Raw genomic sequence first — 13,571 nt, 5'->3', positions numbered from 1 at the left:
CCGTATCTCTGGCACAGAGCCAGCCAAGAGCAGATTCCACGGGTATTTTCGGCTCATTACTGTGTAGCTGTAAAGGGACTGGCGGTGACTCCCGGGCCAAGTTCACAGGCCTCTGAGCCGGTTTCTTCTTTGATCAATGAGAATCATATTGCTTCCCTTTCACCCACAGGTGCATATGAGATGCATAGAAAGAACCTTATGAAATATATTTTTTTAATGATCTGATTTGCAGATGATAAAAGTAAGGTGCACTGAAGTGAAAGGACTCCTGACCCCCAGCTTCCCAGCCAAATATGTTCGGGAACAAAAATGAGGAACTTGGAGATATTGTTGTTTTATTGTCAGGTTGAGAACCCCCTTTCTTCCACTTAGGCCAGTTTCCATAATTTTCTGGGTGTGGAAGGTAAATGGGAGTGGATATTGGCATACTCTGTCCTCTCTCTTGCTTTGTTGCCTTGCTTGTGTGAACACAGTTTTCCTAGCCCCTCTCATATCTCACCGCCAGAGTTTTCTCTGAGGATTGGGGCCATTTCTCTGCTAAAGCCAGCCCATTAGCTATGTGCATGTGCTGGATGCGGGAGTTAGGATGGCACCTCTGGTAACCTACGGGAGGGAATTTCCCTTATTCTGGAAGCTGTTTTTTAATTAGCCAATATGCCTGGCTCTGATAATCAGCTCACTGGTCTCCTAGCTCAGTCTGCACCCAGCCTCTTAAGCACAGTTTGGGAGACACCAGAGCAAGGGCTAAGGAGACCCCTGTTTCTTTGGGCCCAAAGTAGATAGTGTGGTTAACAGCTTCCAAATACGTAAATATGTCCTAATTACAGCAGGGGACTATGCCACCAAAAAGAACCTTTGAGTGGACACTAAAAGTGATCTGGTATACCACTCCATCTTTTAAATTTCGAACTTGAATGTTTTTCTGAGCACCTGCTATGTGCAAAACACAGTACTAGGTCTTAAGGATTAATAAAGGAAGGAAGGGAAGGAGGGAAAAGAGAAGATTGGAAGGAAGGTGTCCATATAAGAATGTCCAAATTTGTAGAGAATTTTTATGAGTTCATTTGAGATAAACTGATATCATGGTGGGGAGCAAGATCTCAAATGCTTTCAAGAATGACTGTTTTGCAGTTTCTTAAATATGTTAGGAATTAAGGAGGGAACATAGGGAAGATCACATGAAGATGTGTGAAATGAAGGCAAGGAAATCTCTATGATTAGATTATAGGATAGTTAACAAGATTATATGCTTCCTTGTGGGTCTGAAAAAGAGGAATACTCCTGGCATTTCAAAGGTGTGTTAACCTAGATGCCTAGATGTGCAAGAACAATGAACAGAATTTGCTTAAAGCAAATTAAAACAATGTAAAGCACAATGTTATACCCTTCAGATTGGCAAAAATCTAAAAGTCTGGTAACACTAAGTGCAACAAGGTTGTGGGAAATGGACCACTTTCACATTCCTTAAGAAGAGTAAAATGGAAAACAATTTGGCAAGATCTAGCTTAGTTGGAGATGTCCCTACTCATGGACCCACCAAGTCGATTTCTTGGCGTATGCCCAAGGGAAACTCTTACACGTAAGAGAAGAGAGGCACAGAGATATTCAAGGGTGGTATTTTTAGCATAGTTTGTAACAGGAGAAAATTGGAAACAATGCACATGACCGTCTTTGGGGAATGGAAAAGTTGGCACCGTCATTTAATGAAATCTCCGCAGAAGTTAGGAAAGGCCTTCATCTAGATGCACCATTATGGGTAAATCTCAAACATAATTTCAAATGAAAAAAAAAAATCATAAAAGATTATGTAGACTATGGTGCATATTTTATTTTAATAAAAACACTAAATTACATATTGCTGTGATTACAGCAGGAAGTATTACATTTATAAAGCATGCGTGAGAAGGATACACGCCCACTCCAGGACAATGGCTTGCACTGGGCGGGGGAGGGAGGGAAGATGGAATTGTGTAAGAAGAGTAGCTTTAGCTTTGCTCTGTTTCTTACAGTGAAAAGCTGAACTGAATGTGGTAAAATGTGAAGGCAAGAATCCTGGGCCATGGGAACTCAGGTGTCATTATTTTTTGTGATGACAATATTTCACGCGTAAAAAAAAAAAAAATTCATTATCTTTGCAATTATGCAGCAGCCCCACTTGGTCCCATTTTCCAGGGAAAGTGCCCTCCCTGTGGTCTATCATGGCCATTTCTTCTTACAATGAAGCTCTAGAGAAAGAAAAGAAGAGCCCTTGTCCAATGATGTGCCAGGCCCTGAGTGGGCTGTCCTGCCGTCTCCCCAGCCACTGCGTGTTCTCTCCTTCCTGTGTTCCTTGGGGTCTGTGTGGGCTCAGGCTGCTGACCACTGTCATCATTAAGGCCACAAAGTGTCAGTGCAATACGTAAGAGATGTGGAAAACCCCAGCCTGGCCACTTGTTCCTTAGGAAATGAGATTCTTTTAAGTGAGGGTGAGCTTCATCTTTGGTTGATGCCAGGCCCACCCCTTTCTTCTTCACGATCCAGAGTCTTTGGATAAGTTAGTTTCTAGCTAGTGTGGAATCTCCTTTGGAAGTGGTTTTGCTTCGTCAGGTGATACGCAGTAACATGGGTGGTGGTTTTACTTGTTCCTGTTTGTTTCAGCTCACAGATGTGTACAGCTCGTCCCCGTCTCTGAGTCGTTATTTTACTTCAGTGGAAGTAATGGACTTCAGGTAAGAATGCAGAGAATCTGGAAAGCGACACTTTTTACCTAGAAGGACTTCCCGAGTCTCAAAGCACAAAGGGAACCAACGATAGAATTGTAGTGTCAGGGCTGGGAGGGTCTTTAGACACCAACTATCTCAACTCCCTAATTCTGCAAAGGAGAACAGTGAAGCCCAGGTTAATTAGATAACTCAACAAGGTCACACAGAAGAGAGGAAAAGCCAGTCCCAGGCACACCATTCCTGTTTAACAGAGAATGCACAAATGAACTGAGACTACAAACAGAAATAGATCTCAGATAGGGATGTGATGTAAATGATAGAAGCCAGGTATTGGCTTGTGATTTTGAGCAACACAAGTAATACAGGAGCCCACGTTCCTTTTATAATATGAAAAATATGAAGATATGTACTACAGGGAAAGTCTGCCTTCTGTTCTCCACCCCTGCCCCTCCTACCCCCAGACACTGTGTATGCCAGTCAATTCCATACACATAGTGAATTCCACTCCCTTCTACAGAATGAACAGTCATCAGCAGTTTGGTGTGATTTCTTCTATACATGTATTTACCGTACATACTGTATGTACTCCACATGTATAGCAGTGCACACACACATATTTTTCTTTTGAAATTTCCTCCTAATCTTTAATGTTTTTGTCTGTGTCAATAAACACATCCTTTTGTATTGTTAAGACAAAATTTACCTGACTAAGCTTTATTATCTGCTATTCCTAAGGTACCCCTGGAATGTGACCATGAAAGGCATTATTCCTTTGAGCTTCCCCTCTCTAACCATACATTTCCAAAGCCCACAGTATGAATAGATCTGAAAGGGGAAGCGTGTGAAGCAGGTGTAGCACAACAGGGTAGGACGGAATGGACCTGACCTCTGGAAGCTCATACAGGGGCAGGTTGCCTTGGCAGCACTAGTCTTCCTTCTTTGTGGATTCCTATGTACATCTTACCTTATGGTGACTCTTTTTTCTTTTAAACTTTACTTTTCAATTACAGTTTACATTCAATATTATTTTTATTACTTTCAGGCGTACAGCATAGTAGTTAAACAATCATATACCTCACACAGTGCTCCCCTGGTATTTCCAGTACCCATCTGACACCACACGTAGTTATTACGATATTATTGACCGTATCCCCTATGCTGTACTTTACATCCCTATGACTGTTTTATAACTACCAATTTGTACTTCTTAATCCCTTCACCTTTTTCACACAGTCCCCCAACCCTCCTCCCATCTGGCAACTATCAGTCTGTTCTCTGTATCCAAGAGTCTGTTTTAATTTTGTTTATTTTGTTAATTAGATTCCATATATAAATGAAATCATACGGTCTTTGTCTTTCTCTGACTGACTTATTTCACTTAGCATAATACCCTAGGTCCACCCGTGCTGTCGCAAATAAGATTTCATTCTTTTTTTACAGCCGAGTAAGGTGACTTCTCTGGCATTGCTCGATTTAATCATAAATTGTTAGTATTATTAAAACACCAATAGAAAAGGGAGAAATGCATAATTAGACCCAATATGCTTTCCTCCATGCACCTGCCCCAACTTGCAACTCAAAGACTGAGACAGAGTTGAGAGAAGGATGTATTCCCAGCGTGAAGGGCTTTCCCAAGAATACAGCCTCCAATTATGAGTTTAGAGGAGGTGGGATTGATAATGGATTGGGGTTGAGACTGGGAAAAACCCATCAGAAAAATGAGTGAAACGTAGTTAGAAATCTGAAGACTTACTGTTAGAAAATCTGCCTCTAAAAGCTATTGATATTAGTATTTTGGATAAAGAAATTCTGCCTGGGAAACATTTTTGCTTCATTTTTAAAAGTCTAGGCAGAGTTTCAACAATGTTGAAATGAGGAACCAAAGCCATTGCCTCCAAAAACGCCATTGCTGCCTGTGAGCAGGAGACAGCCATGTGCCCTGCTGACATTTGTGTCAACAGGGTGATCCTGACCTCTTTCCTGGACCCGCCTAATGGGAACCTGGGAAATGCCCTTGATTCATGAGCTGTTGGACCCACATAGGTGGTGGGCATTTGAGCCAAAGCCCACAGGGTTCTCTGCTTCCCTGAAAATCCCTTTTCTCCTCCTCAGAATTCAGCCCTTTGTAAATTCACCCCGAGACCTGAGTTGGCGGGGTGACAGTGGGCTCCCCAGGCTGTGTTAGGCAGAGCAGTCCTCTCATTCAGCATCTGGCCTGGTCTTCCCCAAGTCAGCCTCTGGTCTTTTCCATGAGCCACCCCCAGTCCTGGCCGGTGGGAATTCAGGGTGGCTGTGTGAAGATGTGACCATCATTAGCGGTAATTAGAAGATAAAGCACAGGGACACCTGTAAACTAGAGTTGCTGGCTTAGAGTTTGAAAGTGCATTTTTCAGCCTGCCTGTAGTGGCATCCTTGAAACTCTTTCTCCAGAGTCTCAACTATTATTCTTTTGAATGACAGGGTTTGGCACATTTCTTGGCTGTCTTAAGAGTTTCTAAACTGTCAGCCTCCTTAATGTAAAGGAATTGGCGTATGTGACCTCTGGCCACACGAGGGAGCTCTTTGCCTGTCCTTAACTGGGGCAGCATTCACTACTGGGACCGGTGCTTTTTTTTCCTCCTTTTTTAAAAAACTATGTTTTTATTGATTTTAGAGAGAGAGGAGGGGAGAGGGAGAGAGAGATAAAAACATCGATGAGAGAGAAGCATCAATTGGCTGCCTCCTGCATGCCCTCTACTAGAGGTCAAACCCACAGCCTGGGCATGCACCCTGACCAGGAATGGAACTGATGACCTCATGGTTCATGGGTCAGCGCTCAACCACTGAGCCACACTGGCTGGGCGGGACTGGAGCTTCTATAAGACTTGCCTTAGGGTGAGAGTCTCAGATGTGATCACCTCTTAATTATTTTATTGCTTGCTCTTAATTTGGATCTTCTTGAAAGTAATAGGATAATTGTGGAAAAATCTTAATGTTGATGTAACATTTAACAAATAATGTAATCTTATCAACCGAGAATAGCCCTATGATTATTTTTATTTTGACAATGGGAAAAATAGGTTCTAGGAAGACAGCACTTCTTTTCCTTAGGTCCCCTTCCTAAGAGCTGCAAAGCTGGCAGCCTCAGGAGTGGAAATGGGACAGAACAAGTTTCTTAGTTTGGGGACAAACTGAGGAGGTATGATTTGCTGCTGGTGCACAGGGCAGTCAGTGGGAGCCCAGGAGTTCTGCACCCCTGATGGCAGGGAGCTTTGGACCCTATCTTAAACAATAATGAACTGGCTAAAGTGAATAGCTCTGACTAACGCGCACTTGCTGGGGCAGGGAAAGGGGTGTAGTGTGAGCACATGGAGAAGGGAACACCAGGGGAGAACAGAACTTTCCTTGCCTGCCTTGGGGGTCAAAGGCGGGTGTTGGGCAGATAGTGTGCCAGCCCTTGGATCTTCCTTGACAACAGCCGGGTCACATCTCTCTCTTCAAAGGCCTCTCAGTGGACTCCTAGGGGATGTGTTCTAGGTGGAAGGAAGAAGTGAGGATCACCGGGACGTTTTGTGCTGGACCTATGGAGGAGGGTTCCTCTAGGACAGCACACCCTCTGCTATTTTATATTTGGAAGAACATGAGGAACTAAAAGAAATATTATTGTTAAAACCAATTCCAGAGTTGTAATGCGATTCAGTTATATTTGACTTTCTCTGTTTAATTTGCCTTTCAGAGAGGAGAATGCCACAATAACCTACCACCTGCAGTTTGGGGTTCCATCGAAAGATGACAATTTTCTGAAGTATATGATGAGTGAGGAGTTGGTGCTGGGCATTTTGCTACAGGATTTCCATGATCAGAACATGTCTGCTTGTGAGGCTCTGGGGCTTGATCCAGAGTCCTTCTTGCTCTACGGTAAGTCGAGGAAGTCAAGAAGACAGAGTTGTGACCGTAAACAAGTGAACCATCCTGGGGACAAGTGGTTTGGGTAGATTTCTATGCAGGTGATGTTTCATGTTCTGTGGAGGTTATACAGTCTCTGCCCTCCACCCTGAGACTGAGTAGTTGGGGGAAAATCATGAAAAAAATAATTGAACTATCAAGATGAGGATTGCTGAATGTTTCCTTGTTATAGTTCCCCCGTGTGCTAAGTAAGCCCCATACCCCACTTCATAGTGTCATTAGTGCACTCGCACTTCATTTTATTGCGCTTTGCTTTCTTGTGCTTCACAAATGTTGCATTTTTCACAAATTGAAGGCAAGACCCTTCACAAGCAAAAATATTTGACTCGCTTTATTTCCACCCTCTCTTTATTGCTGTGACCTGGAACCCAACGCGCAACATCTCTGAGGCAGGACTGTAAACCTCATGGAAACACCACGGTTTCATAAGAGAAGGAAGTGTTAAAGAACTTGAAATAAGCCATATAGCTAAATCATTGAAAGGTTATCTCAGTATGGGGACTTACCTCTTTTTCTGTTGAAGGCCGCTGAGTTCATTAAGAAATTAATAGAGGGGCATAAAAAGGCAAATTAATCTCTCTGCTGAGAAAATTTTAATAAATTGACTCATCCACTTTTAAAACGAAGAGCAGAGTGAGCAAATTAATATGTTGTTTAATAAGCATAGAAGACACCCTGCTTGTCAGGAGCACTTTGAACACTCTGCACGAGACCTGGCGAAAAGGAAGGTGGGGGGTGGACTTACTGCAGCTTTGACATGTCCTTCCGTGTGTCTCCTGAAGCCTGGCCCCTCTCTCCGTCTCCTCACTTCCCACTCCGAGTCCCCCTCGGAAATGCACCGGCTCTCCTTAGCCCCAGGTGCCAACAGTCGTGGGTTTCTTATTTCCCCGTCGACCATCCGTCAGAAGCACTCTCTGCACATTAGTAGTAGTCAGTCCTAGTGGGATGAATGGGACGGGCAGATCAGAGCAGATGTGCTTAGCACCAGGCACGTTGCCAGAGCCCAGCATCAGGGGGTGGGACAGAGAGGTTATAAAGCCCCCGTGGGACAACAGCGTGAGAGCCGGCGTTTGTCATGATGGGACTGATTTCCTGATGACAGGAGGTGAGAGGAGACTAATCTCGGCCTCGGGACGCAGAAAGTTGTAGTAAGCAGTTCTTAAAGCCTCCCTCGAAACGATAGAAAGAAAGACATTCAGAAGGCCAAATTTCAGCTCACTGGGATAGCCTCCAATGAATAGTTTCCCCACAGAGCAGCTGAATAGATGCAGCATGTCTGTGGGCCAAGCTGGTGGCGCACATGTGTGGAGTGAAGGGTTATGCACCCTCTACAAGAATTTAGGAAGAAAAGAAGGAAGGAGGGAGGAAAGAAAAAGCAAGAAAAAAGATAGAGAAAGAAAAAGAAAGAAGAAAAAGAAAGTAAGAAGAAAGAAAGAAAGAAAGAAAGAAAGAAAGAAAGAAAGAAAGAAAGAAAGAAAGAAAGAAAGAAAGAAGGAAAGAAAGAAGGAAAGAAAGAAAGAAAGAAGAAAGAAAGAGAAAGGAAGAAAGGAAGAAGAAAGAAAACCGAGGGCCCCCTCCTGCGTAAATTGGTGAGAGAGGGAGTCTACGCTACATGAGATGCTCTGACCACGCTGCTGTGGTGACTGGTCTTTATTTTCCCAGCCCCCTCTGTAAATACTGTGGTTACCAGTTCTTTCCAGACATAGGAGAGGGAGGGGGGAGGGTAAGGAAAGGTTTGAGAGTATTACGAGGTTGGGAGTATAATAAAGGGTGTGTTGCTTTTGAGGCCAGAGACATTTCCTGCCACTGGCCCTGGGGGTGCTCCCCAGGAGACTGTACTTTTTCTCTCAGACATTTCTTCTGGGGGCCTCCTGTGACCCCACGCCCATTTTCCAGAACATGCTGTGCAGTATTTCGGCCATTAAATATTTTCAAGACTATGACTATCAGGTCTCTCAAATGGAAGGGTAGACAGTGGCCAATTGAGATGAGAGGAAGGAAAAGATGAGAAAAGGCAGGTAGGGCAAGGGAGGGGCCAGGCTGAAAGGCAAACTCCAACGGAAGGGAAGAGATGGCTGGGGGGGGGGGGTAGGCCAGGCTCCTGGGAGGGACTGAGTGAGACCCCGTGGGTGCTTAGGCCAGGTCCCCACACTCATGCCACCATGGGCTTGGTGGGTTAAATCCACTCCTGCGGTGAGCTGGGTGGCTAGTTTTCTACAAAGATGTTTTAATTCTTCAAAGAGCAGAGATTCTTATAATTGTTGGGTTCATGTACCCCTTAGAGAATTAGAAGACAGCCAAGTGCCTTCTCCCCAGAATAAAAAGCACAGAACACCTCCCCCTACAAAACATTTTACAATTTCAGGGATTCCAAGGACTCTCTGAGTCCATTCTGTGGTTCCTTTAGGGTTCATGGGTGTGTGTGTGTGTGTGTGTGTGTGTGTGTGTGTGTGTGTGTGTACTTGAGAGTCAGAACCTTAAATTAGACTCTAATTTGGATTCAAGGGGCATTTTATGTGTATATCTCATTTTCTAATTTGAAAATACAATGACTGATGTAGGTGCAGGCATATTTTGATGCCTTATAAAAATAAAAACTTCCCTTACTGTTATAACTAGAAGGGAATTTTTATATTTATCTTTTCTTCCCAGTTTCATTCTGAGATATAATTGACTTCACACATATTGCACAATGATTACCACAATAAGTTCAGTTTATATCCATCACCTCACATGGCTACAGATAAAGAACAAAAATTCAGCAGAGTAAACTTTAGAGATCTAATTGGTTTCCTTGGGTGATTCATGAATCAAGCAGCCTCCCATTTAGTAAACAGAAAGGTGCACAGAGGAACTATACTAAATGGAAGGGTTTTATAAGCAGAAAGAGGGTGGGGCAAGGAAATTGAAAGAGTGGATTATTTCAGGCAAGGTGACCTTCCCTTAGGGGAGGACTGGGGGTTTTGTCAGGCAGGTTACCTCACCAGTGACCCAGAAATTACAGAGTGGCTTTCAGCCTTTCTCAGGAAAAAGGTTAAGCAGTAAGTCTTGGTGGGGCTTAGCAAAAGTGACTTCATTCTGAGTCTGTTGTTTTCTTTTTAACCATACAAAAATTTTCTCCTTGGGATAAGACTTTTTAGGGTCGTCCCTCTCAGCAGCTTTCAAATGTACCACATCTCAGTGTTAACTATAGTCACGATGTTGTACAGTACGTCCCCAGTACTTACGTATGTTATAACTGGAAGTTTGAAGTTTGTACTTTTTAACCACTTTCACCCAAATTACCCCCCCACACACACTTGAACCACCAATCTGCTTTCTTTTTCTATCAGTTTCATTTTTTTTTAAGATCCCACATATAAGTGACACCCTGCAGCATTTGTCTTTCTCTGTCTGACTTATTTCACTTAATATCCTCAAGTTTAAAAGAATTTAGTTTAATGGATTAACCCCTTCCCCCTCCCTGTCTTTGAGCCTGTGCACCTTATGGATGGGTGGGGCCTGGGTATAAGGAGGGGAAGTCGGCTTTGCAAATGTCAAACAGTGGCTTCTTTTGGACTTTGAGAGCTATTTTGAATCTGGGTTAGTTATTTTGCCCTGGTTTCTCACATGGAAAGGAGCCAGCTGGTAGACTGAGGGGCAACAAAGGCAAAAACCAGGGGTCAACTGAGGCACTGGCTGCTGGCATAGGCACCTGTGTGAATCCTGTCCTTGAAAGGACCACCTGGGGCATCAAGGGAAACCATTCTGGTTGTTCATAGATTCTCCAGAAAACTTGGAGAGTTCAGCCAAAGAACACTAACTTTCGTTGAGGGGAGTTCTGCACCCGCCTGCCCTCCTCAGGGATATTTGACAATGTCTGCAGGCATTTTGAGTTGTCACTATTGGGAGTGTATGTTGGATACTAATATCTAGCAGGAGGTCAGGGGTTCTTCTTATACGTCTTACGGTGCTCTCTACTACAAAGAATTACCCAGCCCCCAGTGTCAACTGTGAGAGCCCCGTGGCGGAGCACGAAAAGATCTCAACGCAGTGTCCCAGGCCCTTGCGTTGCCACCGACCCCTTAGTTGGGCCAGCTCACACCATTTCCCTGGTCAGAATTTCTCATGATAGATTGTGCATCTTTTAAAAAACTGAAAATTCGGAGGTATTTTTATAGTGAGATCATGAAAAAGGACTGAATGTTAAAATGTCCTCAGCATCCAAAACACTTCAACAAATGTTATTTGTCATGAATTATATCCAAACAAATGAGCCAACAATGTGCTACTTGACTTTTGGGAAGGATTCAGAGGTGTGTGTGTGTTGACTGAAGAGTAAATTTCCTCTGTTAGGAATTTACAAATATCCCAATTTTATCCAAATATATATTCAAACCAAATAAAGTCAAGTGAAAACATGCATGTTTAAAAGAATCATAATTTTTTAAAAAAATAGCATCTTTTGTTTGTATTTTCTTTTCAGAGTGAAGCAGTGGAGGCCGGTCTGTGTCTGAAAGCGGTGCTCCCTTGTGTTGTGGGATGAAGACAATTCGTTCTATTTTACAGAAAAGATACTGTGAATTAACCTAGAAAGACTTGGAATGACCTAGAGGGCTGGACATGGTCCTTTTCCTCCTGATTGTGCACAGTTATGCCAACAAGCAAAACAGCACCGAGAGCTGCTGTGGCTTCACTCGTGATGAAGACAGGAAGCCAGATGGGGCAGGGCGACGGGGCAGCTGGTTGACTTTTGGGTGTGAGGTCATTACTATTCTTGAAGCACTAGCTGTCTCCACCCACATGCGGACACTTTCCCTTTCGAGCACAGGGAGAGGAGGCGGCCAGGTGAGGGCGACTTGAGCCAGTGGCTCACTGGGATCCCCTCCCACTCACCATCACATTAAATCTACCTCTAAGCAAGCCTGTGTGGAAAGGGAAGGCACTTAACTAGACCCGAGCAGCACGGTTCTGGGGCTGCGTTCAGGACCTGCAGCTGCATTTCTTAGCAAACCAGCCGGCAGGCACATCATCCGATGTTACTGTTATTCATAGCTGTAGAAATGAGATGTGTGTCTTTAAATTACTTCGCGTCTCCTCACTGTGGGTGACTCCTGGACACCTCTGCTAGGAACATGGTTTCCTGTGAGTGTTGAACACTCTGCTCTCATTTTGGAGAGTTTTTCCAAGTATATTTTCACAACCTTCCATCAGGGAATCATTAAGACTCCTTACCGCCTGCTGTGGCTGGTGCACCCCGGCTTTTCATGACCCGGGGCTAATGGCCTTCCTGTAGGACTTTGTGTCTCCTTATGAAGGTGGTTGTGAAACAGGAAGGACCACGCTCTGAAACTAACTGTTGGAAGCTTAATGCCAGTTCATTTGCAGGGTGGGGGAATATCAGTGGCTGGATCAGTCATTTGCAGACATAGCCTTGCCTGCCATGAGAGAACAGAATATTTTTTTCTCGGGAAAATTGTTTGCTGGAACTTTTCCAGGAGAAAGAGTTTGTGGTCCTACAGTGAGAGCTCCTTAGCCCTAACATCTCGGTTAGGTCGGCCTCGGGTGGAAGTTAGCATGGGGTAGCTGTGCCCGGGGATGTGTGCGTGCTGTCTCAGGGAGACTGGCCTTGAGTTCTTTAGGACCCTGGGCTCTGGGTGATGTGAAAACTTTCCTTCTTATTTAACGAGAAGATATGTTTATTATAACTGTCTCATTTTGATGATAGTTCCTCAAACTAGCGAAGCAGGTGAATTATCCTGCTTCCTCTTTATTTTTTACATGTCAAATATAAGCTTTAGTGTGTTTGTACTTTTTAGAAAATAGCGGAGAACTTTCATGGAAAAGGATTTTAAAATGTTTACGATAAATTATTTTTGCCTCTGCATTGTCGCATTTGCATTTGCTCCATTGGCGTGGACTCTCCAGGGCTGATGTGGGTGGGTGTTTTCTTGCAGTAAATGGTGTTGGAAGTGATTTTCTCATTTCCCTGAGGGCAGCTTCCCCTTCTGAGGGAATCAGATTGAACCCGGGTGGGCAGAGTCCTCTGTTTCGGTGAGTGCAGGGCGGGCACTTACCTTCCCCTTCCTCCCAGGCCCCTCTCTGGCAGGGCCGGGTGTTCAGAGGGCCTGAGACTGGAAGGAGGGGCTGCTTCATATCTGGGGTCAGTGCTTCTGTGAATTAACTAAGGGGTTGGTTTTGATCTTCCCTTCTCCTTTGGAAAGCACCAAAATGCAAGTACCTTGTCCTGGGTTTTGACCACTTGCGAGTCATAGGATTTTCCATAGGGTAAACTCTGTGGCCCATGTGGTGTGGAAAGAACTGATCTTTGTGACTAAAGCATTTTGGGGGGTTTGGAAAAAAATGACACTCACATATACACTGCTCTGCTATCAGAGGTGAATCTGTTATCACACATTTTAATGACAAGCATAATGCCTGGTGCATAATAAGGTTTTAGCAAATACCTGTGAAATATTTGAATGATTTGAGAAATAAAACTGGTCTTTTCTGGAAGTCCCTTAGGTATGGATACAGCCAATCAGAAGAACCCATCCCCCCAACCCCAACAAAAATTCTGTCCAAAAATTCTTAGTTCAAATTTTTTTTGCCTTGCAATTTAACTTAGTTCTGCAGATTTTTTAATGATGAGTTTTGCAGAAGGCAATCAATAGAAGACACCAGTGAAGAAAGTAGTGATAAGCAAAGAAACTTCTGGTCTTATAGGGAGTCAGGCTCTGCACAGATGAAAAAAGGAACAACAGGGGGAAAAAAAGGTATTGAAATTAAATAAAGACATACTATAGAGCTGTGGGTGGTCAGAGAAAAGAGTAGCCAGTATAGTTTAATTGGAAAAATCTTTGTCTAGGAAGTAGGGCATAAACTGATCCTGAAGCAGTGGTGGGATTTGAATTAACAGCTTTGCCTTTCTTTACCCGTTTGTGT

The 13,571-nt window shown here is 43.8% G+C and overlaps 1 protein-coding gene across 2 annotated transcripts in view; it reads left to right on the top strand.

Annotated features, from left to right (window-relative positions):
• LOC308557263 (TPA-induced transmembrane protein) overlaps window positions 1-12,513 on the top strand; it is a 29,728-nt gene extending 17,215 nt beyond the window's left edge. For both annotated transcript variants that reach the window (XM_081137562.1, XM_081137563.1), the window contains exons 4-6: window positions 2,638-2,708; window positions 6,418-6,599; window positions 11,113-12,513. In XM_081137562.1, coding sequence (XP_080993688.1) covers window positions 2,638-2,708; window positions 6,418-6,599; window positions 11,113-11,117 — 258 coding nt within the window. In that variant the 3' untranslated portion in view covers window positions 11,118-12,513. The remainder of the gene's footprint in view (window positions 1-2,637; window positions 2,709-6,417; window positions 6,600-11,112) is intronic.
• Window positions 12,514-13,571: the final 1,058 nt, after the last annotated feature.

This window comes from Miniopterus schreibersii (assembly GCF_964146895.1).
Source record: "Miniopterus schreibersii genome assembly, chromosome: 5".
Taxonomy (NCBI): domain Eukaryota; kingdom Metazoa; phylum Chordata; class Mammalia; order Chiroptera; family Miniopteridae; genus Miniopterus; species Miniopterus schreibersii.
Note: the sequence above shows the minus strand (reverse complement) of the source record. Positions and strands in the feature narration are given on the sequence as shown.